The 24736-nt window shown below is 43.5% G+C and overlaps 1 protein-coding gene across 1 annotated transcript; it reads left to right on the forward strand.

Annotated features, from left to right (window-relative positions):
- Window positions 1–992: 992 nt before the first annotated feature.
- Window positions 993–18864, forward strand: AMD1 (adenosylmethionine decarboxylase 1). Its single transcript, XM_084203273.1, has 9 exons — window positions 993–1517; window positions 11253–11339; window positions 12592–12718; window positions 13175–13277; window positions 14112–14154; window positions 14240–14384; window positions 15400–15492; window positions 15577–15732; window positions 16695–18864. The coding sequence occupies exons 1-9, from the start codon at window positions 1387–1389 to the stop codon at window positions 16833–16835; spliced, it is 1026 nt and encodes a 341-aa protein (XP_084059399.1). The 5' UTR covers window positions 993–1386; the 3' UTR covers window positions 16836–18864.
- The last annotated feature ends 5872 nt before the right edge of the window (window positions 18865–24736 follow it).

A 24736-nucleotide genomic window follows, 5' to 3' on the forward strand; every position in this document is an offset into this window, starting at 1 on the left:
TATTACGCCGTCCGATACTGTCTCACTGTCTCCTAGTAGGGACTCATTCATCTGTCCCCAGCCATCTGCTGCTGCCTGTCCCATGTACCGTAGGCTCATCGGGGAAGACGGGGTTTGCTGTTCTTCATTTGGTCAGTTGCGAGCCTTTCCTCAGACTACGGAGAATTGCAACACTGAGTTTATAACGTGCTATAGTATCGCTAAAAAATGCTTTAGGCGACCATACATCTATACGGTTTTCAACAATTTCATCTAAATATTAGAAAAAAGAGTCGCAGGTTGTCAGGTAATGACCTGCGCACACAGATCCGCGGTCCCTCCAGCGTGTGCACACAAATGCACATGCCCGGTCACTGGCACCTTGTGCCACACACCCGCGTACCAGCGACTCCCCATTTGTCGGTCACACACGCTGGGCTCCTGGAAGGGGCGAAGGGAGCGGGAACTACGCCTGAACGCTCGGCTGAGCTTCTCTTACGAGCGAGGGAAGCGCCTTACGGTGGACGCAGAGGGAATGAGCGCCGGGTGCGGGCGCAGCGCTGCCGCCGCGGCCCCGGAAGAGCCGAAATTCTCGGGCTCGCCCGTCACTACGCGCCGAACGGTTTCGGGAGATGCTCCCCCGCCGTCTCTAGGCTATGTTCAGCCCTGCTTCCCCTGGCACGGCTCTCTACCGACCACAGCCCGTGCTGCCCACCCACGTTCGGGGCAGCGCGGTCCGATCACGGTGCGGCCGCCACACCGCGGCCCGAGGGCTGCCCCAGGCCGCCGCCGCCCGCGCTCCATCTCCCGCTCCCTGCAGGCCGGCGGGCGGGAGGGCTGCAGCGGGAGGGGCCAGAGGAACCGGCATATGCCTCGACAGGCGTCGCCGCCACCCTATGGGAAGCGGGAAAGGGCGGGCCGTAGCGGCGGCCGCCCAATGTGCAGCGCGGCCCGGCGTGATGCGGGAGTATAAAGCCGGCTGCGTGCGCACTGGCCCCTCGCTTACACAGTATGGCCGGCGACATTAGCTAGCGCTCGCTCAACGCTCTTCTCTGTAACAGGGGAACACACGGACTACAAGGAACCGAACCGCATCGCCCGCCCGCACCCCCGCTCGGACTGTAACCCGCTCACACACGCTCACGCCGCATCCGCCGCCGCGCACTCCGGGTGGTTTTCGCCCGTTTAAAAAAAAAATCCTTCCTTCTTCTACTTATTCTCTTTTTTTTTTTTTTTTTTAATTAATATTACACAAATCCCCCAGAAGGTGAAACCCGCCCGGGACGGACTGGGACCCGGCGGCAGCAGCAGCGCGGCCCGTGCAGCAGCAGCGAACGGTGGCGGCCGGGGGCGGCAGTTTGGTTGTCGTTTAATTTCTGTGGTTGTTGGTTGCCGAGTTGTCTCACCATGAAGGAGAGCGGTGCACACTTCTTCGAAGGGACCGAGAAGCTGTTGGAGGTGTGGTTCGCCCGGCAGCAGCCCGCGCAGCAGGAGCCGCACCAGAGCAAGGGGTCCGGCGACCTCCGCACCATACCCAGGTCCGCGAACGGCCGGCGCGGGGTGGGGTCGGAGCGGGGCGAGGCGGCGGCGGGGGCAGCGCTGCCCGTGGCGGGCGGCCGGCGGGGCGGGAGGGTCCCTGAATGGCCCGGGTGTGGCGGCGCTTTGGGGGGCGATGGCGGCCGCGCCGGGGGAAGGCAGGTTCCGGGGTGGCCGTCCGTGGGGGCTGGGCTCCCGTGCTGCCGGCCGCCTTCCCGCTCTCCCGGTGACAGCCCCAGCATCTCCCCGCGGGGGATGACCTTCCGCCGCCCTCCAGAGACCCTCGGGCGGGGAGGCTCCCCTCGTCCAGCGGGCGGGAGGTGGCGGTGCCGGGTACGGAAGCCATTTCCGCGCCGCCACCTCGTGCAGCCCCGCGCGGTTCCCGCTGGCAACATGTGGCGGCGGAGGAACGCAGCGCGGAGCCGGGCGTGTGCCGCGCCGGCCGGGAGCGCCGCGGGGGGAGCGGGCGCGGTGTCGCAGTGCTGCTGGCGGCCGGGGCACGGCAGCGGCGCCCATCGCTCTGCGGTGGGTCGTCCCGCTCCTATGGCCAGTTTCGGGATGAGAAGGCACGGAAAATCCCTCCCCGTGCCGTACTGCGGACAGCGGGGCCTCGGGAATCTCCTTCCCCATTAATGCAAGCTGGAAAGGGACACCCCTGTGGCTGTCGCGGCGAGGGTCGATGGTTCCCTCTCACATGGCCGGTGTGGCGGCGACCTCCGGCACTGCGTAGCCGGACAGGTCCATAGAGCGGCTCTCGCCGAGGGAAGCAGGCGGTACCCGGGGACCTTTCCCGTGTCTCCCAGCCGTGCGATGGGCACCGGAGCGAGGGAGGCACAGGGAAAGGAGTGCCCCCTCCTCCCCCAGCAGAAGTGTGGCTGGAGCCGCGGTTTACACGTGAGTGTCCTGGCCGCGCTCCCGGGCCGCGCCGCCGCTCCCGTCGCTCTCCCCCATTGAGGAGCCGAGGCCAATGGGAGCGGGACGCCGCGGAGGGCCGGGCCGCGCCCGTCACCCAATGGGCATGTGGGGAATGCGCTGGCGCCGCGCTCGGCGCCGCCCGCGGCGGGGAAAGGAAGGCCCGGGGCCCGCTCCGCGCCGCTCCGCTCCCGGCGCACGTGTTCGGCACCGGCTCCCGCCGCTCCCCGCCCGCCGCCCAGGAATGTGCCCGCGCCGCCTTTGTTAGCGCAGGAGCCGATGGCCACCTGCCGGCACACGGGGCGGCTCTGGGGCCGTGCTGGGCGGCATGGGGCGTCTGTACTGCACATTGCCAGGACAGCGTAGAAACACTGGTGCTAGGTGATCTTCAAGGCCCCTTCCAATCCAGACCGTTCTAAGGTTCTGTGGAATACTTTGACTTCTGACTGTGAGGGTCCAGCTGTAGATCCACAAAAAATAGTGTTGTCGTAGTGTCAGAAAATGGTAGCTGCAAGCTTGAAGTACAAAGCAAAATCTGTTAGAACTATGGGCAAGTTCATTTTTATTGCAGTGATAATAAAAGTGGTGGACAATAAAAGTAGGTGGCATCAGTTGACATAGTTGGGAAAGGTAGGCTTGTCCTATGCAAACAGGGCAAACCTGAAGGTTGTACTCATGTGGGTAGGTCGCCTTCAGTATGGCCAGCTGTTCAGCTTTTCAGGTTGGGGTGGTTGCTGGAGGATCTGGCTCTCAGTGTATCCAGATCTTGTGCATATCACTGTTACCCAGCGGTCTCTTGTCAGAGTTTGAGCAAGAGAGCTTGTCCTAGTGTATTTAATGTTTGGAATATGCTGATGATCTCCATTCAGCGATGTATCTTATTTTGTCTTTTCCTTTGTTTTGGTATTTTTCAGGAAACTTCCCATGTGTATATATTAGTAGAATTAGCTATTTACAGATCTGAATTGGCAGTGAGCAGATAGCTGCCTTTTTTTTTAAAGTAATGAATAGTCCACGTGTGTGCATGTCTGAATGCTCATGGTTAGTGGAAACTTCATTTCTACTGTACCAGATGCACTGCAGAGTATTTTTACCTCTGAGGTAATTTGCGTGTGTAACTCTGTTAACATGGAAGTCATCGAATGTGATTTTATAGCTCTTTGAGGCTTAGTGGTGTAGCAGGTACAGGGTAATGGCTTGTGTAGGTAATGTCCAGGCAATCCTGGAAGGAAAATCCTAGCTGAAATACTTGCAGATCATGTGAGCTACTTAGGTGCTGGAGGTGTCTTGAAGTGTTTGACTTAAAATGTGAAAGATTCCAAAAGTACTTGTTTGACTTTGTGTTAATATGGAGATGTAGTTTAGAGATGGCATTCTGCGAATGCTTTCCTCACTGACACATTCGTGCTCTCCGGTGTTCCATTTGTCAGCTGAGACTCGTGTTTGCAAAACTGCAAACTTAACTTTTAAACCCTGAGCATTTAATGTAACTGCAGTGTGGGTACCGGGATAGTTCTTTGTGTGCTTTAGATAAGGCTGTAAAGTTTTAATAGAGTGGATAAAAACTGTTAACTGTTGGACGTGTGGTTTTTAACACGGTGTCAGTGCTGTGAGCAGGCTTTGAAGACTTTTGTGTTAATTGGCTCTTAATACAACATGTTAGTCTAAAGTGCTTGCTTTCTTTGGTAGTAAGCTGTGACATGTCTGAAAGTGTTTCTAGCATGAAATGACCTTGCACAAACATTTTCTTTTGGAGAACTGTCAGAATTAAATTACCTGTTACAGCTGATAGATGCAAATGAAAGTCCTGAATACAATGTATCCTGCTATGCTAATTCTATAAAGGTGATTGAATGGGCTAGCTTATGTTGAACAGAACCTGAAATCAAAGCTGAAACTGTAGAACAATAGCTAAATTAGAATCAAGTTGCAAACCAGTTGAGCTTGCCTTTTGTATTGTAATACCTGCTTAGTAGTGAAATGTGAACCATTCATCTGCTCAATGACTAAGCTGGTGTTAAAAGCTAAAAATTTCCATGTTATGTGTGCTTGTTAGGGATTAGATATTTTAAAGTCTTTGCTGGATATCTTGAGCTGATGCAATTAAGACTTTTTTTCCACATTTTTCCCTCCTATGGGCAAACCTGCTTTCTACATAAAAGTTTGGATTATGTGCAATGTATTTCAGAAAAGATCTTTGTCAAATTAATACCTTCAATAAAGGTCCTGGCTAAAAAGTGTGGAACTTGAGCTTTTTCTTTGTTGTTAAGTTTTGGGGTGTTTTTGCTCGCTTGTTAATGAATTATGCAGAAAGGTCTTGTGGTTGAAATAGTTACTGGCAAGCATCTCAATATGCCTACCCTGCTTATATCCAGTAGTGAAATGAAGCTAATGTTTTTGTGGTCTCAAAATAATTTGCTTTAATTTTATTGCTTGTTCTCGCTATGCTTTGTAAAGCATGATTTTTTCCTAAAAAAAAAATAGCCTTAAACTATATATGGAAAACAGGGTTTGCTAGAAACATGATGAACTTGCTGCAAGCCCTGGATTTCCATGGTGACTGTGTAGTGCATTCGCTATCCCCACGGTAAAATAAGCTTTTTATTCCTTCAGATGATGTGCAGCTATGCATTTTCTGTCTCAAGGGCTATCAGGATCTTGAATGTACAGAAGTTTGAAACCATAAATAAATGATGCCAGTGTTAAAAGCTCATATCTGAATCACTCAACCCTGAGGAATACTCTGAAATTGAGCTTATTTATGGACTTTTAATCAGCTTCTTATTTGTCTGTATTACGTGGAGACACAAGCTGGAGAAAACTGCAGCAATGAGCAGTATGGGGTGACACTGATAGGGCATTCTGATCCTGTGCTACCGGAAAGCTCCCAAGGATTTGATAGGAGTCCTGTAAATCCTTGCTGTGTGCTGCACCCTGTAGCCCGAGTCAGCTCACTGCTTCTGTACCTCTGCCCCTTCCCCCAGTGCTGGGCAGTGCTCCCTGCCTGCTTCCTCAAACACTGAAGGTACAAGGAAGCTGGGCCATGAGCCCTGCTCTGCTCCTACTCCTGCAGTGCTTTGGAACAAAACTGGAGGGACTCTGGAAAGAAGACAGGGCTGTGCTAAGATAAGGGCTTCTGTCCCTGTGTACTTGTGGAGCTTTTTTAATGGGCAATGCAAGTTTATCTGGAGAACTTTATGTAAGAGTGCAGTCTTCCCCTTATCAGAATGGATATTAATCAGTTAGATTTTAGATTTTTTTTTTTTGGTTCAAAACTACTGGTAAAATGTTTTCTTGTAACTGAAAATTGTAATTCAGTAATTTGGGTAGTCACTATCTGGCAAAGGTCTGGGCCCTTAGTGAGACTGTAGAAAATAAATAAGCAGCTATTGGTGTAGTCCTCAAAGGGCTTTCCTGATGGTTGTTTGCTCAGCCAGGAGAACAGGAAGACTTGGGGCATTTGGTAGATACTTGCTGCCTTACAGTGCGTTCCTTCTGGAGAACTCAAATTGGAGAACTCAAATTAAACTCAAATTTGCCCTGAATGTGGCTTGTAAAGTCCTGCTGTGCCTCCTGGGGCTCACGCTTCCTCAAGCGCTTTGGATGTCCTTGAATATGAGAGACTTGGGAATACCCATTAAGTCTCTCTGCATGTAAAGGATGGAGTCCCCATTTCATGTAACTGCAATTGTGGTGTAAGACCCACAAGAGGAGAAACAGGCAGCCTTCAGAGCCCAGCTGTGGCCATGTTTGTGCCATTGCTGAAATATCTTGGTTTCATTTTGGAGTGATGGTCGAAGTAATAGGCTTGGGACTGTCTAGGTAAGAAGGATTTTGTGAGCAGTACTGCAGAGAATCACTTTCAGTCTGGATGCAATTTTCCACCCAGGTGCCTGTCTCTCAAGATGAAGTGCATGTCCCTGGAAGGCTTCTTACATTTAGTATAAGGGAGATGTGGACAGTCTCTCTGTATATCTGTGCTCAGAGCATACAGAGGGTGTGACACTTCTGTGCACCCCACAGATATTGCCTCTGTAAACTTATCAAGTTGCAAGGGTCTTAGCCTAAACTCGGGCTGTGGTTCAAGGTAACCTATCTTAAAGAGCAATTTTTATGGTCCTAAGAGGTAGTAATTCGCATGCAGCTGTCTGCAGAGAAATACTTGAGCTGCTGAGAGGTGCTTTAAAATGCTTGTGACTTTTGTGTGGTCTGTACTGTTCCTGCCTGTTTTGGGATGCTTGAAAGCAGTGTTCCAGCTCTGCTGACACTGAGGTTTAGCCAGCTTCACGTGTCTTGGCTGTATCTCCCCTGTGTAGGCAGCTTAGACACAGTTTTAAGCTGTCTGAATCGTGGTATTGGTAGGAATTTGCCTATTTAACCATAGCCTGCTAATGAGGTAACTGATAGCTATGTGGCTCCTAAAAACACTTAGCAGGTAACAGGTAAGGGTGAAAGATTGTTCTGCAGTTGAATGTTTGACATTAAAACAAGGTCTTGCATAGTCAAGATTAAAAAGCTTATTACTTATGCTACTATAGAAATGTCAGCTGTTCTATTTTAATGAAAAGATATGCAAGAGTATGTATGTGGCTTAAGCTGTCTTTAGGACTTCCACATGGTTTATTTCCTAAGAATTCCTGCCCTACTGCAATACAGCTTTTCTTCACAGTGCTGTCTGGCTGCCTTAGCAAGTTCCTGGTGGTGGGGTGGTGTGCTTGAGGAGGCTGTTGGTTTGCTGATAGGAAGGAGTTCTTGATGCAGTTCTTAATCTCTTCAAATTGCTGTTAGCACATTCCCAGTTGGCCTGAAACAGCAGTATTGTGCCTGGTGTGCTTGACTCTTGTTAACAAAAGAATGTGTTTTGCCCCTGAAGGTAAAGGCTCAGAAGAGGCCAATAACTTGCGTGCAAAAGCATGGTTTTATCTGTCAAGGAAAACTTCCCTCTGAAATAGAGGAGATATGATGCTTCGGAGCTTGGTTAGGAGGAACTGTTGACTATTCATGAAGCATACTTCCTACAATTAAGCTACTTCTCAATTATAATAGCTTTTCCCTACACATACCTGGTTGGCAGCTTGAATGGAGCTTATTTGTACTCTTGTAACAAGTCTGTTGATAAGGCACTAAATATTAAACACATGTATAGGAGTAAATTGTTAGGCTTGATTCCCCCCCCCCTTTTTTTTTCCCCTTTTGGGATGTTCTGCTAGTCAGTCTGGTGTAGAACAAATAGCTTTTTACCATTTAAGCAAGGACGGTTCTTCACACTTGAGTAGATATTTTCCATTTTCATTTGCTGTTCTCTGAGAAGGTGCAGTCATTTAAGGTGCATCGTGCTTGCCCATTCAAGAAACTAATTTGACTCTGGATAAGTAGCAGTTATTTGAAAATTATGAAAGGCGATCTTAAAACTTTGAAAGGATGTGGTCAATGAGCCCGCTCATTTTGAGAAGTGAGAAGTCAGTCTCACGTGAGTGTCTGCAGGTCTGCTGCAGAACGCTTCCAGTAAGAGCTGCCAGTGATGCTTGAGTATAGGCAAGCAGTTTCCAAGCTGGCATTGTTCTAAAGTTTGGCTATGGGAAATATTTTAGGAAATAGTAATGCCTTGCACATTGATCATTGAAGGGGGAATTTTGAAGAGCAGAAGTCCATGATGGCACTTCATTGAGAATTAGTCTTACTTGGGTACTCTTTTTCAGTTGCAGGCTTTGCTTCCAAGTTAAAACTTAGCTCTGAAATTAGTAGTGTTCTCAAATACTTAAATTACTAACTTAGCAAATTTTTACTTATTATTAACTACAATAGATGCAGTGATAACCATTGAAATACTACTTTTAAGGTTGATTTTTTTTTCTTCATTCAAGTGTGGGTAGATAATGTTTATATCAACTAGTGACAATTATATGGATTAAAAAAAGAGGGAAGAAATACAAGAGTTGGACTTGTAGTGAACTTAATCTGCTTGGGACGAAGTAGTCCCAGATGTTCTTCCTTAGCTGTGCTTTAAACAATAGAACATGCCAAATACTAAGGTCATCTTGTTTAAATAGATTATGTTGGATCAAATCCAGCCTTTCTTTAGTTTTCTGTACTTAGCTTTAAAATGCAGGCAGATACAGGCCAGTATCCCTGCAGAACTTCTCCCTAATGTGGCCAAGTCTCATCCTGGGTGCTGCAACCCTTTGTTAGTCTATATATGCTTCTAGAGCAAGCCTAACATCCTGTCTGTTTCTAAAGTTGAAGGGTTTTCCCTTATTGCTGGTCTGCACAGATCAAATTATGACCTGGCCCTTGATTTCTGTAAAGGCTGAACACAACGTTTAGTGTATGCTTAGCCATGGTTTCCGTAGTACCACAGTGAGGACTTGAGTAAAGCTGTGATATGCAAAGGTCTTGTGCAACTGCAGATTTCAGCCCTGGTACCTAAATACCCACTGTAGTACCAGCAGGCATAACAGGACTTCCTTTGCATGGTGGGCTTTGCACTTTACACACAACAGTGCACTGTTGTGCTATACCGACCCCTCACTGAACTACCAAACTTGTTACATCTTCCTCTGCTAATATGTGTCTGGAGCATGGACGTTTCCCTGAAATGCCTGCACAGAGCTGCACTGCAGTGATATTTAAAGAAAAAGTGTCACCTGCCTGCGTGAGGCTGAGGTTTTGACTGTCTGACCGGGTAAGAAGCTTGTGAAGGCTGGGACGTGTGCTCTTGCAAAGCCTAAGATAGTTACATGCCTATTAATACTTGGGCAAGTACAAAATCAGATTTGTAGTAATGTACAAATGGGGTTAGTACAGCTCAGCATCAGAGAACTCTTCCTCACCTTTCCCAAATGCAATGTCAGACTCTGGGTGTTTATTTGATGGCAGAGAAAAGGCTGGTATGGATGCTGGAATGGTTTGGACCATCTAATACATTACCTTGTTCAATTTACAGGAAGAGTGGCTGGCACTTAGGCTGCTGTGCTGTAGCCAGAGAAAACGAAATCCTTTAGTACTCTTACTAGCAAAATTGTATGATTTTCTTGGAGCATTTAGAAGATGGTTTATATTGTATCTATTTCACTCTCTGCATTTACCAGCCTTTTTAAGGTGAGCAGCCACTTGCATTTTCATGTACACTTGAGTTTTAGGAACAGAGCTAACTGCAGTCAATGACATAAGTGTAGAGCTGAGTAAATGTGTGGGACTTGAGCTGAGCACTCAAAACAGCCTTTCTAATTTCACATGGAGATTTGAGTGTCTGTGCTGTCATGTCTGTGTTTGGAGAAAAGCATTTCATCGAGGGCCACTAACTGGGGTAAACCTCACTTTGATTTTAGGTATCTGGTTATATCAGAGAATTTCTGAGTCAATCAGATGTGCATTGATTGTTTTTTAAATGGATAGGATTTTCTTAATGTGTGCTCTGGTTGAATCATATATATAAATATTACTATTCTGGTGTACTTTAAATGGGTAAGTCCTGAAGTATTACTAAAGGTATAGAATTCAATTTCAAAAGGCATTCTCCTGAATGAATTCATTAAGGGAGAAGTAAAGGCATTTATTTGCTGGCTGTTCAGAAAGGCTAAAGAATATGTGGATAATTTAATTATACATATTACAGAATCTAAAACTTCAACTTCATTAACTGACCAGTTTTCTAAGGGGAAAGACTGGTGGCTGCAGGAGAAAGTGTGTTGATGGAATTAACAGTGCTCTGTCCTGGCATACAGCCATGGACAGGGCTTTTGCAGTGTCAGTAAAGGGTGAGAGGTCTGCCTCCTGAAGAAGGATTAGGCTGACAGTTTTATATGGGCAAGCTGAGCTTGCTTGATGATGAAAAATTGGCAATTTTTTTGTGGTCCTAGCTCCTGCAGTTATTGCAGCTCTGCTGATGAGCAGCTCAGTTTTATGCTGGGTTAGTAAATCTCTTGGATCATGACATCTCTGAGGACAAGAGCCAGCACAAACCTGCAGGTGGAATATGCTTTGGGCAGGGAGAAGTAGGACAGCTGGCAGTCTTGTAATTTTGTGACGTCAGGAAGCTGTATCTGTTCCCATCTTATTTATAGCAAAATTGACTACATTGAATGCTACTAATCTGGTGTAGACACAAGACTGAAGTGACAACCAAAGTAGTTTTTTTTCAAGTCCATAATTTCTCTTGAGTACTTGAAAGCCTTTTGGCTTAATTTGAGCCCTTGTTTTTTGTTTTTTGATTTTTTTTAGACTCTTTGTAGAATGAGTAATATTAGTAAAGAATTGAAATATTAAACTTCTACCACCATACTGAATTCTAGTACCATAGCTACAATTTGCACTGTATGAATGAATTCTGTGATCCTGGTTGGTCAAAGAGGAATTCAGTCCATTGAAATCTATTCGTTTTTAGCTTTTCAATTAAATTATGACCTTTATGACTCTAAATTACAAAATTATGACTCTAAACTGGTCACTTAAAACATGTTAATGATAACTTACTGATTTATTACTGTAGTAGTTGCCAATGACTGCTGTGGTAGAAGTACAGGGAAGTTCAACCTGAAGCATACCTTAAGTTACCAACATGTGGGATGCAGGATTGAAGGTTATCCTGACTCACCTGGTTAGAAGCTTGAGGTTCTGCATGCAGCAGATCATGGTAACAGATTTTGAGGACTACTGAGCCACCAAAACCAAAGAATGGAGTATTACTGGATTGTTAGAGTCAGTCCCTCTATGAAAACTCTTCCCATTTTGTGCTCTCTGGTCTTGTTTGGGCTCTTTACCCAGGGCTCCAGCAAGCTTTGGTTTGTTTAACCTGTTGTTTGTGCTCTTCTGTAATTTCTTCACAGGATTGAGTGGGACAAACTTCTGGAGAATGTGCATTGTTTGATCATAAGTGTGACAAAAACTGACAAGCAGGAAGCTTATGTACTCAGGTAAGGCATTGATTCATTCTTTTAGTCCCTGGGGGGGAAAAAAGTGAAGGCTATCATATGTGATTCACTTGGCTGAGAGTCCAGTCCTGGGTTAATGGCAGGTTGATGGCTACAACTTGAAGGGATCTCCTGCTCAGAGGTGCAAATCTCTTCATAGTTGTCTTTCTTTTTTTCCTATAACCAAAAGGATGGACAGAGCTGTGGTGGCATCACTTAATTTTGTCCATGGGTCAATAAGTGTCCCCAGTACAGAATTTCAGTATTGCTTCAGCAGAATAGGCTATAGGTGTCACTTATAGATCAGCAAAAAAATGTTACTGGTAGTTCAGCCTTAACTGCACATAATAGAATCAAGTGGAACAACTCTTGCAGCTGACATAAGGGTATCTAAAACTGTAGCTTTCCTGGAACCCTGGAATTTTTGTTTTGTGTGCTGCAGTTAGTTGTAAGGACACTACTTTCGCCATGTGTTTTTCATCTTGCAAAATACTTTCTTGCTTTTTGTACATGAACTTTACAGACACATTTGACATTCTCTGATTTATTTCAGATTACAAATACTGAAGTTCTTGTACTCTAAAAGACTGCCTGGAGGGCAAGATTGTGCTAAGAGCAAGCTAGTCAAAGAAACTGTGTTCAAGTCTTGTTTCTTCAAGCTTCATATATTTAAAACAAAATTCTAGAAAGAGTAACTAGTTGCACTGCATCCTGGATTAAATTTAACCTTGATTTTGAATTTGTAAACAGCATTCCAAATTTAGTTACCTGAGCTAATTTTTGCTCCCATTGTTCAGTTACCTGATGAAAAGATACTTGTTAAACATGTTTAAATGTTCATCACTGCCTATCTCCAATGGCTATCTACTTTAAGTACCTGACGTAGTTTATATATAGTTAATTTCTGTATCTTACTTATGAGGCATATCATATAGCTGTGCCTGTGTACCCACTTCACAGCATGTTTGTATTTCTCAGGTAGCTTGAGGGTGTCTAATGTGTGTGCCTTTTCCTGTAGTGTGACAGCTCTGTAATATCATGCTCGGAGCAGTTGTTTGCTTTGGTAAATCATAACAGCTCTCAAATGTTAGCTGCACTCTATTGATTTGATCTATTTGCTAAGTATGCTTGTGTCATATGCTGAGTGTTCACTTAGAGTAATGCATTTGGTTGGGATAAGGACCAAGACCTAACAACTCCCTCCTGGATTGTTATATGTAGAGCACTTAATATCTTCTTAACACCTCTTTTACAGTGAGAGTAGCATGTTTGTCTCCAAGAGACGTTTCATTTTGAAGACGTGTGGTACCACCCTCTTACTGCAAGCACTGGTTCCCCTGTTGGAGCTTGCTAGGGAGTACAGTGGGTTTGACTCAATTCAGGTAAGGTGTCAGAAATCTTCCTTGGAAGGTTCAAAAAAGCTTTTTGCTGCTATTTCAAATTCACTCTTTTTATTAAATATTCTTAAACTTGGACATTTATGTTTATTTCCCATAATGGGAAGACTGTAATGTAAGATTGCTCTGCTGCAGCAGTTGCCCTTTTATTTGTCTCTTAGTGGGTGCTAGCTAACAAATGCTATTGAGCTGAGATAAAGAGTAACTGTGCCCATGTTGTCTAGTGGAAAACAAGTTTGTAAGTAAGCTGTCCCCTGAAGCTTAGAAATGCAGTTAGGAATAACCCTGTGCTTCTGAAACAGGAATACAGGTAGCAGTGTTTTGACAATGAAAACTTAGGTCCTGTGAAAGTTCATGATAAATGTTTGCATTTTTCTTAATTCTTAGATTCAAAGTGGATGGGTAATAATCAATACCTAAGATGCATCTTTATTTTTTCAGAGCTTCTTTTATTCACGTAAGAATTTCATGAAGCCTTCCCACCAGGAGTACCCACATAGGAATTTCCAGGAAGAAGTAGAGTTTCTTAATGAAATTTTCCCAAGTAAGTTGATGAAACTTCAGCAAAATTGGGTGCAGGGTTGGTGTTATATGAGAAGTGATGAGCAGTACAATAGGTACAGGCTGCCAGGCCAAGAATTCAGCAGTCCTTGCATAAAAGTCAAAAGCTATAAATAGTTATTTTCTGGATTTCTGATACTAGCTTGCCAAGACCAAAATTTAAATTATACTAAGCTTGACATTTAACACTTAGGCTAAACTGAGGTCATCTTCAGACTTCCAGTCACTCTGCAGAATTCTGAAAGCTCTATTAAAAAGCTAGGATAGTAATTTAAAGGAAGTAATACACTGAAGAAAAATGTGGGCTTTTCACACATTACTATGTGAAATGTGTGAAGTGTGAGAGAGAAATGTGAAGAAGTTACTATGCTAAAACCTGAATTTAAACATTTAATGTAGTTTAGGACTACAAGAAGAATCTTAAATTTAAGTGACAGGTTTTTGAAGGAACATGGAAGCTGTGGTACTCACTCATCTGAGTTACTTGAAAATAAATTATAATCATAAATGCATTTAATAGAGGCTTTAAGATTTCCAAGGTTTCTCTCTGTGCATAGCTAAACTGTAATATTGATTTCCTGATAGTAGCCTCTTAGCTGGGGTGTCCAGATCCACTTCTGAAGAAGCTTGCTTTTCTGATTATTAACTTGGCATTCCTGAAGTTAAATGCCTGGTTGTTTGGTACAGCTGCTGACTGCATCAGTGAACTTCATGGGGTTCTGTGAAAGGCCCTTGTCTTTAAATAAGCAATTATTATAATATTTTACATAAATGTTAAGCTGTGGTACATTAACTAGAGGCTTTTTGTCTTGTCTAGATGGAGCAGCTTATTGCATGGGGCGTATGAACTCTGATTGCTGGTATGTATGTGAAGAGTTGGAAGTCTTTACAGTGGAACTTGGTGCTGTCAATAGGTGTTACATACTTGATTTGTGCTTTATTTAGGTACCTGTACACCCTGGATTTCCCAGAGAGTCGGATATCCAATCAGCCTGATCAGACACTGGAAATTCTGATGAGTGAGCTTGACCCAGTAGTTATGGACCAGTTCTACATGAAAGATGGTGTTACTGCAAATGATGTCACTCGTGTATGTTTGCTTGAAAACTAAGCGTTTTGGGGAATGTGGAAATTGGGCAATAAAATGCTTCATTCACTTTCCTTTTAATGCAAGGTTTATTTTGTGGCAGGAGAGATGTCGTAGAAAGTGTCGGGTTAATACTTTGGGAGGAAAATGGATTTAACCCAAGAGTATTTTGAGGACTGTAACTTCATGTTTTCAATGCACTGCCTTTAGTGAAAACAGTAATATGCAGTGCTTTGGGTGATGGGAAACTTTTACCCTGAGGAACGTAGGAGTAGGAATAAAACCACAATTTGAGTAACTTTCAAGGATGTAGATTACAAGGAGTAAGGCTTAGACTGGAGATGAGGAGTGCATCAACATCAGGGTTCAGGTATCAACGTCAGGGTTAAATCAGGGAGCCTTTTGGATGAGGGGAAGGGCAGATTTGGGGTCTAAGCATAACTTGATGGGTTTGCCTCCTTTACCCAGATGGGGAAGTCATGTGACATGAGCAAGTTTTCCTGACAAAGTACACTGACTTCGTCTTGTTTTTCATCTTAGGCTTTGCTTCTCACACTGTATTTGCTATTGAGATTTGGCTGTAGCTCAGGTACTGTGTGGTAAATGAAAATGCTTGGGATTGCATTTCTTCCTAGGGTATAGACTAGTATATCCTTACTCTGGAGTAAATGTGAACAACCTTCACTTTGTGGATAGTGGTTGAAGAGGAGCTCTGTTTTCCATTTCAGCAACAAAAGCAAATATGTTTTGGAGTTCTAAGCTGTTTCCTTGTCTTGGATGGATGCAGCTTGGCTCTGTAAGAGGCAGTGTGATAGCTTGCCTGCAGTTTGTCACTGCCATTGATGTTGTGAGAGGATGCACACAAAGCTCATCTACAGTGGTACATGTAATTAGACTGACTTGTAATTGGGAGAATTCTGGTGTCCTCTTTGCTAAATAGATGTTCATTCTGCTTTTGAGGTAAATCTAAACAAGTGTAAGAATGCATGATAAACAGAGTTATTTAACTTTGTTTCAGATGAGTGGAATTCGTGACCTGATACCAGGTTCTGTTATTGATGCTACAATGTTCAATCCTTGTGGGTATTCAATGAATGGGATGAAATCGGATGTAAGTTTTACACTCATTAATAATTAGCACTGGTAAATAAAACAAATAAATATTTGGTGGTAATAATACTTTTTTTTTTCCCAGGGAACTTACTGGACTATTCACATCACTCCAGAACCAGAGTTTTCTTATGTTAGTTTTGAAACAAACATAAGTCAGACCTCTTACGATGACCTGATTAGAAAAGTTGTAGAGGTTTTCAAGCCAGGAAAATTTGTGACAACCCTCTTTGTTAATCAGGTGAGTTTCCTTGCACTAGCTTATCAGCTGATGAAATACATATAGACACAAATGAAGTAAGGCTAGAGATTTTTACTGGAGATTAACAGTTTCCAGTTTTCCTCTATAGTTGAATTGTAGTTTCTTTGCAAAGTAAAAACACTTTTCGGTCTCGCTATGACATGTACTAAATCTGATCTTCAGAAAACTTCAGAAACAGTAAGATGCAGCATCCCAGTCCCAGAATTCTAATGACTTCCTATGTAGTTCTGTATAGGCATAATTTCTTTCCTTGGCATTTTTCTGGATTTGCCTGCAACTGTCACCTGTAGAACACCTGCTGTTAATAGTGTTGCTCTCAGCTAATTATAGAACCATAAAATTATTTGGGTTGGAAGGGACCTTAAAGATCATTTGGTTCCAACCCCCTGCCATAGGCAGGGACACTTTCCACTAGACCAGGTTGCTCAAAGCCCCATCCAGCCTGGCCTTGAACACTTATAGGGATGGGGCATCCTAAGCGTCTCTGGGCAACCTGTTCCAGTGTCTCACCACCCTAACAATGAATTTTTTTTTCCCCCAATATCTAATCTAAACCTACCCTCTTTCAGTTTAAATCTGTTGCCACTTTTTCTACCGCTCTATGTTCTGGCAAAAAGTCCCTCTCCTGCTCTCTTGCAGCCCCCTTTAGGGTACTGTAAGGTGGTGTAAGGTCTCCCCAGTGCCTTCTCTTCCCCAGGCTGAACAACCCCAATTCTCTCAGCCTGTGTGCATAGGAGAGGTGCTCCACCCCCATAATTGTTCACAGAACAGCAGTACTGTATGTAGGGAGCAGAATGACTGCTTGGGAATGAAGCTTTCTGCACCACTGGCAGGAAGAGTTTTAAAACATGTTAGTAAGAACCACATATGAAATGCAGTGTGCTAATCTGTCCCTAAATGACAGCTTTAAAAGTAACTTTTCCCCCTTTTTTGTTTTCCAGAGCTCTAAATGTCGCACAGTGTTTTCCTCTGCCCAGAAGATTGAGGGGTTTAAACGTCTTGATCACCAGATTGCCCAATTCAGTGATTACAATTTTGTTTTTACCAGTTTTACAAAAAATCGCCAGCAACAGCACAGTTGATTAAGAATGAAGAAAAAGCGCAAAAAGAAATCCCATATAAAAGGTGGTGGTTGCTTTCTAGTTAATGATTCAGGGGGCCATGCTTTCCACTCCCACCACCTTGTAGTTGTGGAAAGCCCTAGGTGTAATCATAGTATAACCATTTTGAATTGTATGCATTATTATATCAAGGAGTTAGATATCTTGCATGAATGCTCTCTTCTGTGTTTAGGTACTCTATGCCACTCTTGCTGTGAATTTGAAGTGCATGTAGAAAAATCTTACTGTATGAAACTTTACAACACTTGTAAAAATGATTCAGGTAGAATTACACACAGTATAGTTTTTCTCCAAGTATCACCAAAAATTCCCCACAGACAAGGCTTTCGTCCTCATTAGACTTCAGCCTCAACCTACTCTCTGGGGACAGTTCTCTGTTAAATTGTCACTCCTTTTTTTTTTTTTTTTAATCTATGTTGTGATTTCAGTCTAAAACAGTTTTTGATGAACTTCTATGATTTCTAATGAAACTGATTGCTAATTAACACTTTCATGTTTGGAGAAACTTCTTAAAACAGTTACAAATTGTTTTGCTACTACAGGTGGTGGTTGATTTATTTTTAAATCAGACTGAATTTTCATGCTCTGATAAAGCTTCTAGGAATTTGCTCAGCTCTCCTGTAGACCTGGGCTAACGCATTGGTCTTTCACTTTAGTAACTTGGGTATCGGTACTAGTGCAGGCTACATTGTCTCACCTTGATGGTCATTTGTCTGTCCACATCCCCGAGCTGTCACACCGCTACGCAGTGGCAGAATCTGATGAAGGTCCAAGACTTGACAGGGGAAGAGCTGAGCCAGGCTTCAAGTGCTTTGGCATCGTTGTGTGGCAGCTTTGCAAAGTGCAAGTTGATGTTGGCAGTGGGCATTTTCTGTCCTATCACCTGTTATGTCAGTACAGGAAACTGGTGCTCCTGAGCCCTGGCAGGTAGGGCTGGTGGAGGAGTAGAATTTGCCAGTCTGGGTGTGTTGATTGGTTTGGATTATTCTCAGTAAAACCTGTGACCTGCCACTTCGGACTGTAAAGAGTACTTCTAAACTGGTCCAGTGTCACTTCATTTTGTTGTTCCAAGCAAAGCTAATGCCTCTGTCTTGTGACAGTCCTGTGACATTGTTGTGCATGTGACTTATGTTGTACTTGATTGTTGTGACTTCATCTGTTTTTTCCTCCTAATTGCTAAGGTGGTTCCTCTTACTGTGACTTGAGGGCATTAAGTGAAGGTATAGAACAAGAACTGTCTGGGACACTTGGACAGAAGTGAAGTAGAATGCTATTCATGGAGCATGAATAAGTGTGTAATTCAAAGTCACTTTAATACTTTAGTATTGGCTAAAACACAGGCTTTGAAAAGCTGGCACACTTTCAGCTATGTTTGTTTGCAAATACTGGGATTTTAACAGCTGTGAGACCAGCATGCTAACAACAAAATTGAGATTATTTTTCCCCTCTTGTCCTTGCAATGTTTTGACTCTTTCTGGTTTGATGCAATGGTTCTTTTTGTTCCTTCTGTATTTATAAATGAAGCACTTTTTCAGTGCTTCTAAACTAAAGTCTACTTGGTTAGAAATCAAGTGGTTGAAACGTTTTGATTTTTTTTTTAAAGCATATTATTGATGTACTTTACCAATGTTATCAATTACATGCTGTAAATGGCACTAATGCTTTTTGGTGTTAATATTGAGGACCAATATTTCAATGGGGTTTTTTTTTGTTCTTGTATTGTCCCAGTTGTTCTGACTTTTTTTGGCTTGAGGTCCTTTAGGAAGACTGAAGATCCCTTTTCAAGTAATACTGAAAGAGAATGCATCTTAGAAAAAGAAGCATAAGCCTCGTCTATGAAGATGAAAGATGTTGAATGGGTTATTGAACTGTCTGGGTGATCAGGATGGGGGGAGTATGGTGTTTATAATTTCTGTGGTGTTAGACTTTGATCATTTAAAAATATCTGTACCACAACTTAACGCTTCAATAAAAGTTCGCTTAAATTGTTTGTAGTGATGATCCAGCAATTCTATCCTTCACTCTCTTCATGCTTTATGGTGCCAGATGGTTTCATTCTAGAATAGATTTGTGTCCTTACTGTCCTAATTTGCACTGCTCCTGTAGGGGGTGCATCTCAACACACTGGCAGTTTAAAATGAGGCAGCATGTGAAGTGAAGCCAAGTGAAAGTGTTATGCTGTTCTTGAAGCTAAAACTCTTTCTCTAAATGAACTCAAAAATTTGTTGCCTACACTTAACCTGTATCTTTTTCTTGAGCATTAAATATTCTGAATAGCCCTCTGAATTAAGACAACTGCTTCTAAGTAACCAGCTGGCATGCATTTATGTACTTAAGCTTGGACTGTCTTTGGGAGTTCAAGGTGAGATATATCTCTTAAGGTAAAGTTGGCAGGTACCTAATCTAGATAGTAACCTAGACCAGAAGCTAGCAATGGCTAGCAATGTCAGTGCTAAGCAGCTGCAACCAGCACAACTGAAAATTCCTCGAGTTCATGTGGTAAATCCTACAGGAAGAACAGCTGCACTGTAGTCATACCTGCAAAGCTCCAGCAGCGCTGATATCCCCCAGTCACCTAAGTATTGTGTTGGTATTGGTGGTTTAAAACCTTTAAATTTAGTCACCCAGAACCTTATCTGTCATGTTACATATCTCTAATGGGGTTCTGGATAATAAATAGTAACTTGTACTTATTTTAAGTACTTGAGACTTTTTTTAAAATCCCAACAAACTCTGAGAATTAAGAAATTCCAATTTGCAGCATCAAGAGATCATGTTTTAATGATGTCAGCCATGACAAATGAGCAGTAATCTCCCTCTGAAGGGTACTGATGGAGCTGGTGAAATAGCTTGTCGAGCCACTTTTAATTATTTAGCAGCTGTCCTGGTTAACTGGAAAGGTCCCAGTTGGCTGGAGGGTGGTAAATGTGATGCTCACCTACAAAAAGGGCCACAAGGAGCATCTGGCAGCCTGACTTTGTTGCCCAGGAATATCATGGAGTGTATGATACTGAGCACTGTCACACAGCACATAGAGGACAATCAGACCCAGCAGCATGTGTTTGTGAAAGGCAGGTCTTGCACAAAACCTTTTCCATCTATAGCAAGCTGACCCACTCAGTGGATGAGGGAAAGGTGGATGGTGTCCATCTGGACTTCAGTAAATCCTTAGATGCTGTGTCACAACATGCTGGAGAAACTGGATGCACTGTTTGCTGGGTGAAAAAACAGGCTGGGTCATCAGACCCAGAAAAGGGGGTGAATGTGCCACATCCACTGGTCACCAGTGGTGTTCCCCAGGGCTCAGGGTTGTGGTTACAAAGCTGGTGGTGTCTCATCCAGTGGTGATCTTTAAGGTTCCTTCCAATCCAAACCATTCTATCATTCTGTATCAGACTGTGTGGGGATGGAGGGGATGGGCAGACTTGAAGGTAGCATGATTGGGGCAGGAAAGAGGATAAGGCAGTTCTGTGCCTGAGCACTCATGTCCTTTCAGCATGGGGCAGAAAGGGAGCTGCTGACAGCAGTGCTGGTACCGAGCCACTTGAATAGGCATGAAAAACCAGTGGTTTTCAATCCTAGACCTTTACTGTAGTGTGATGCCAAAGAGATGGCATTGCTCAGGTACCTGTATCTGAGTGGGATGACTCTAGAAACTCTACTGGCTCCTGCTTTGGTGGTGCAGGATAATGTGTTGGCAGAAATGGTGAAGCTTGCCAACTCGGGTGATGTAAATTCAGGTTTCCCTAGTGATAATCCTGAAAGCAATGCCACCATTATCTAAATGCACAAGACTTGGAAGTAATGCTGAGGATATGCTCTCAAGGTGTGGAGTTCTCCCAAGCTATTTCAAGTTAACTGTTCTATTTTCCTCTGTTTCTTGTTATACACTGTATTTACAATACTGGAGCTGCTGTTACATTTTAAAAAATTAAGCAGGCCCTAGAGAGTCTTGTTTCTGCAGCTGCTTGAAAGCCATATCTTTATATAATTTTACATTCTCTGTAACGTGCTTAGTCCCGCCTTTGGCAACTGCTATTAATTTTAAATATATGTGTACAAGTGAAATATGCACAGTCACTTTTAGGAGCAAGACCAGACACACGAATACCATAAGCTCAGCGTTTTTCATTCCTGGATTAGCCAGAACATGAACACGTATTTTTGTGTCATGTAATTCTTAATGGAGGCACTTTACCTAATCCCTAACTCTAAATTATGTCATTTATAGCCTTCTTGTTATTTTCCCCACATCTTTTTCTAGATTATATTTATCCTCTCAGTCCATCACTCTAAATTTTTGTTAAATACTAAGATTTTAAAATAGCATGTAAGGCAAATGGGCTAAATGGGCAGATGCCCATTTAAAGACCTAGAATCACAGAATTGTTTGGGTTGGAAGGGACCTTAAAGGTCATCTGATTCCAGCCCCCCTGCCATGGGCAGGGACACCTTGCACTAGACTGACTTGCCCAAAGCTTCTTCCATCCTGGCCTTGAACACTTATAGGGATGGGGCATCCTCAGCATGCTGGGCAACCTGTTCCAGTGAGACACTGTTCCAGTGTCTTACCACCCTCACAGTAAAGAATTTCTTCCTAATACCTAATCTATACCTTTGCTCATTCAGTTTAAATCCATTCCCCCTTGTCCTGTCATTACATGCTCTTGTAAATAGTCTCCCCATCTTTCTGACAGGCTCCCTTCAGGTACTGGAAGGCTGCAATTAGGTCGTTCAAAGCAGGCAGCAAATCCAAATTTTCTCAGCCTTGTCTCACAGGAGAGGTGACACATCACTAATCCACTTGTTAGCCCTCTGGACTTTCTCCAGCAGCTCCATGTCCTTCCTGTGCTGGGACCCCAGAGCTGATGCAGCCCTGCAGGTGGGGTCTCCCCAGGGCAGAGGGGCAGAATCCCCTCCCTCACCCTGCTGGCCAGTCTGCTTTGGGTGCAGCCCAGGACACGTTTGGCTTTCTGGGCTGTGAGTGCACATTGCCAGCTCATGCTCTGCCCCTCATCCAGCAGCCCAGAGGCCTTTTGGGAGAACTGCTCTTGATCATTTCATGTCCCAGCCTGGTTTGATATGACACAGGTCCAGCACCTTATTATGTTAAACCTCATAAGATTCCCACAGACCCATTTCTCAAGCTTGTCCAGGTCCCTCCGGATGGCATCCCATCCTTCAGGTGTGTCAACTGCACCACTCAGGTTTATGTCACCTGCAGTTTTGCAGAGGGTGCACTCAATCCCTTCATTCATATCATTAAAGAAGATATTAAATAACACTGGTCCCAATATGAATATCCAATATTGCCCTCTGCAATAGAAAGGTGTGAAGTTCTGGCTTGAGTTTGCAAGGTAGCCAGAGAAATAGAACTTTGAACTCTTATTTCCTCTAGAAATGGACTTCTGGCTCCACAGTCTAATTTCCATCTTCAATTTCATTACCTTACTTCATGGGCAAAAATAAGTATTTGGTAGTTGTTTTACACTATTAAAACTACTGCACCAACAAAGCCATAGAGAGACAAGGAAAAACCAGCATAGGATTGAACAGAGTTGAAAGTTGCAGTTACAGGACTAAGTTTCAGCTTCCTCTCTGTGTGGACAGAAGTTACACAGATGTAACAGAACAAGGCAAAGTGTTCCAAATCCATTGTTCTTGCTCAGAAACTTGGAGCAATTTGGTGCCTCTTCATTATCTGCTTCTTCCAGAAGAGGCACTGGCCTCTGTGCCTGCCAGAGATTATTTATTGAAACACACCATATGACAGCTCCATCAACACACCAGCCACTGTAGCTTTACAGCCATCTCCAGTCCCTAAATTTGGACTTGCTTCTTTCAAAGAGGAACTTGCTAAGTACCTGTCAGCTTCACTAGATTCATCTTTAACAGCACTGACCTTAAAAGTTAGGAAATATTTAGCCAAATACAAGGTCAGATTTCAAATACAAAGTTAGAATCCAAGCTATAAAAAGCTAGATTAAACTAAAGGATTATTTCTTACCTTGTAGCAAGCTCTGGGCCTGCTAGGGCCCCGTGGAGGGAAGAGGCTTAAGATGCCAAGTCACGGTGAAATAGCAAAAGAAGCCCCTCTCTTCTGCCTTTGGACCCCAGCTTATCCCTCTGTAACCCCACAGGTCACTTCTCCTTAACCCCTGCTATTGGACAATTCCTGATCCCCTCTTGCCCTATCTAATGGGCTGTTTTAGCCCATTCTGGCCAGAAGAGCCATCGCTGGAGCCCTTCACAGACCCCCCAATAAAACCATCGCTGTGGAACGCCAGGATGTCTTCTCCTCTCTCACATCTGCCTCCCGGCCTGCAAGGTGCCTTAGCAAGCAAAGAGCTGAAATTACAAAAGGGCTGAAAATCACTAAAGACCTGATATCCTTTTGGCTTGCTAAGGTTGCCTGCAGCTAAGAGTGGCTTGGACAGTCTGTCCCCAAAGGACTGAGCTCTCTGGACCTGTGCTGCCTGCTCAGGGGCAAACCTGCCCAGCAGGGAGCTGGAATATTAGCTGCTGTGATATTTTGCAGCCAGAACCCCTAACAGCCTAGGCAGCAATAACACATGTATTCCATGCTATTTCAGGATGAAACTTAAATCTAACCAGAGGGCCTAAGCCTTTGAGGGCTGTTGTCTAATGGTAACCCTATCCAAACTCTCTTCTTTTTTGTTAAAGATGCTTCTCTCCTGTTTTTATTTCATGGTGCTGTTCTAAAGCCAAGATAGTGCTGTTGCATTATCTTAGAGGAGAGGGAAGAATGTGTATTTATTCAATTATTAAAGTATCCTCTGTTACAGTATCCTGCAAGGCACGTGTCATCAGGTCTACTAATTGTATGTTCACTTGATTAGGCTTGGAGACTTGGGCTCTTTCTAGGCTACAATTTTCCTAAGGCCACATTATCAGCTGCATTATAGGTAGGATGCTCTATCCAAACACAGCCCAAATCTGCCAGTTTTAAGGGTTCTTACAGAGATGTATTTTTCAGATAGTGCAGAAGTTGTTTTTTCATTTTATTTGATGCTCTAATATTTAATTTTTTTAATTCTCAAATCTTAAAATCTTATTTAGAGTGAAAATCTGATATAAAACCAAAAGTCTTGATGAAGTTGCTGATTTAAACAAAGACCTGATTTATTTATTCCCCTAAACTGTTGTGAAATATGGGGGGGGGCTTAGAGGAAGAGGACAGAAAAATAAGAAAATTACTCATTCCCCTTACAGAAGGTATATTTTCCCTAGTGTGCTGTAGTGAAAGCTAGCATGTATAACAAGAAAATAAAGCTGCAAAGGCCTCAGGGTGTAATTGCTGAGGCTACAGTGCCTACAACTGAAGGATACTGAGCAGGAAGCTGCTGGGGCTAGTAAAGCACTAAAGCAAACAGACAAACAGCCAGTGTTGTAATTGCCTGTGCTCTTGATTAATATTGATTTTAATGTTAGTATTTCATTAGTTCAGCTGTGCTTGCACTGCTTTTAGGCAGATAATGAACTGTAAATTCATAGATACTAATGTTCTAGTTTTAAGCATGGTAAGAAGTTTACTTGTAGTTGTGCTCTGTTGTTAAATGCCATGACATGAAAAAGCTGAACAGTTTATATTTGTGCCTTTCAGTTCTTCCATTAGTGTGCTGCTACATAACAGAAAGATGTATTTTCTGATTACCTGCTCTCTTAACATTGTAATCTCTTAAATACTTCATTCCTGAAATATTTAAACTATGCAGACCACCCAGAAAGGCTCAGCAGAGAAGAAGTTTCAAAGCAGTAAATTTATCTTCATCTGCTCATGTCAAGCAGTTGGTAAGAAATGAATCAACTACTCGAAAAGCTATCCAGTTTGATTTTTCACA

This window comes from Fringilla coelebs (assembly GCF_963513975.1).
Source record: "Fringilla coelebs genome assembly, chromosome: 3".
NCBI classification, from domain to species: domain Eukaryota; kingdom Metazoa; phylum Chordata; class Aves; order Passeriformes; family Fringillidae; genus Fringilla; species Fringilla coelebs.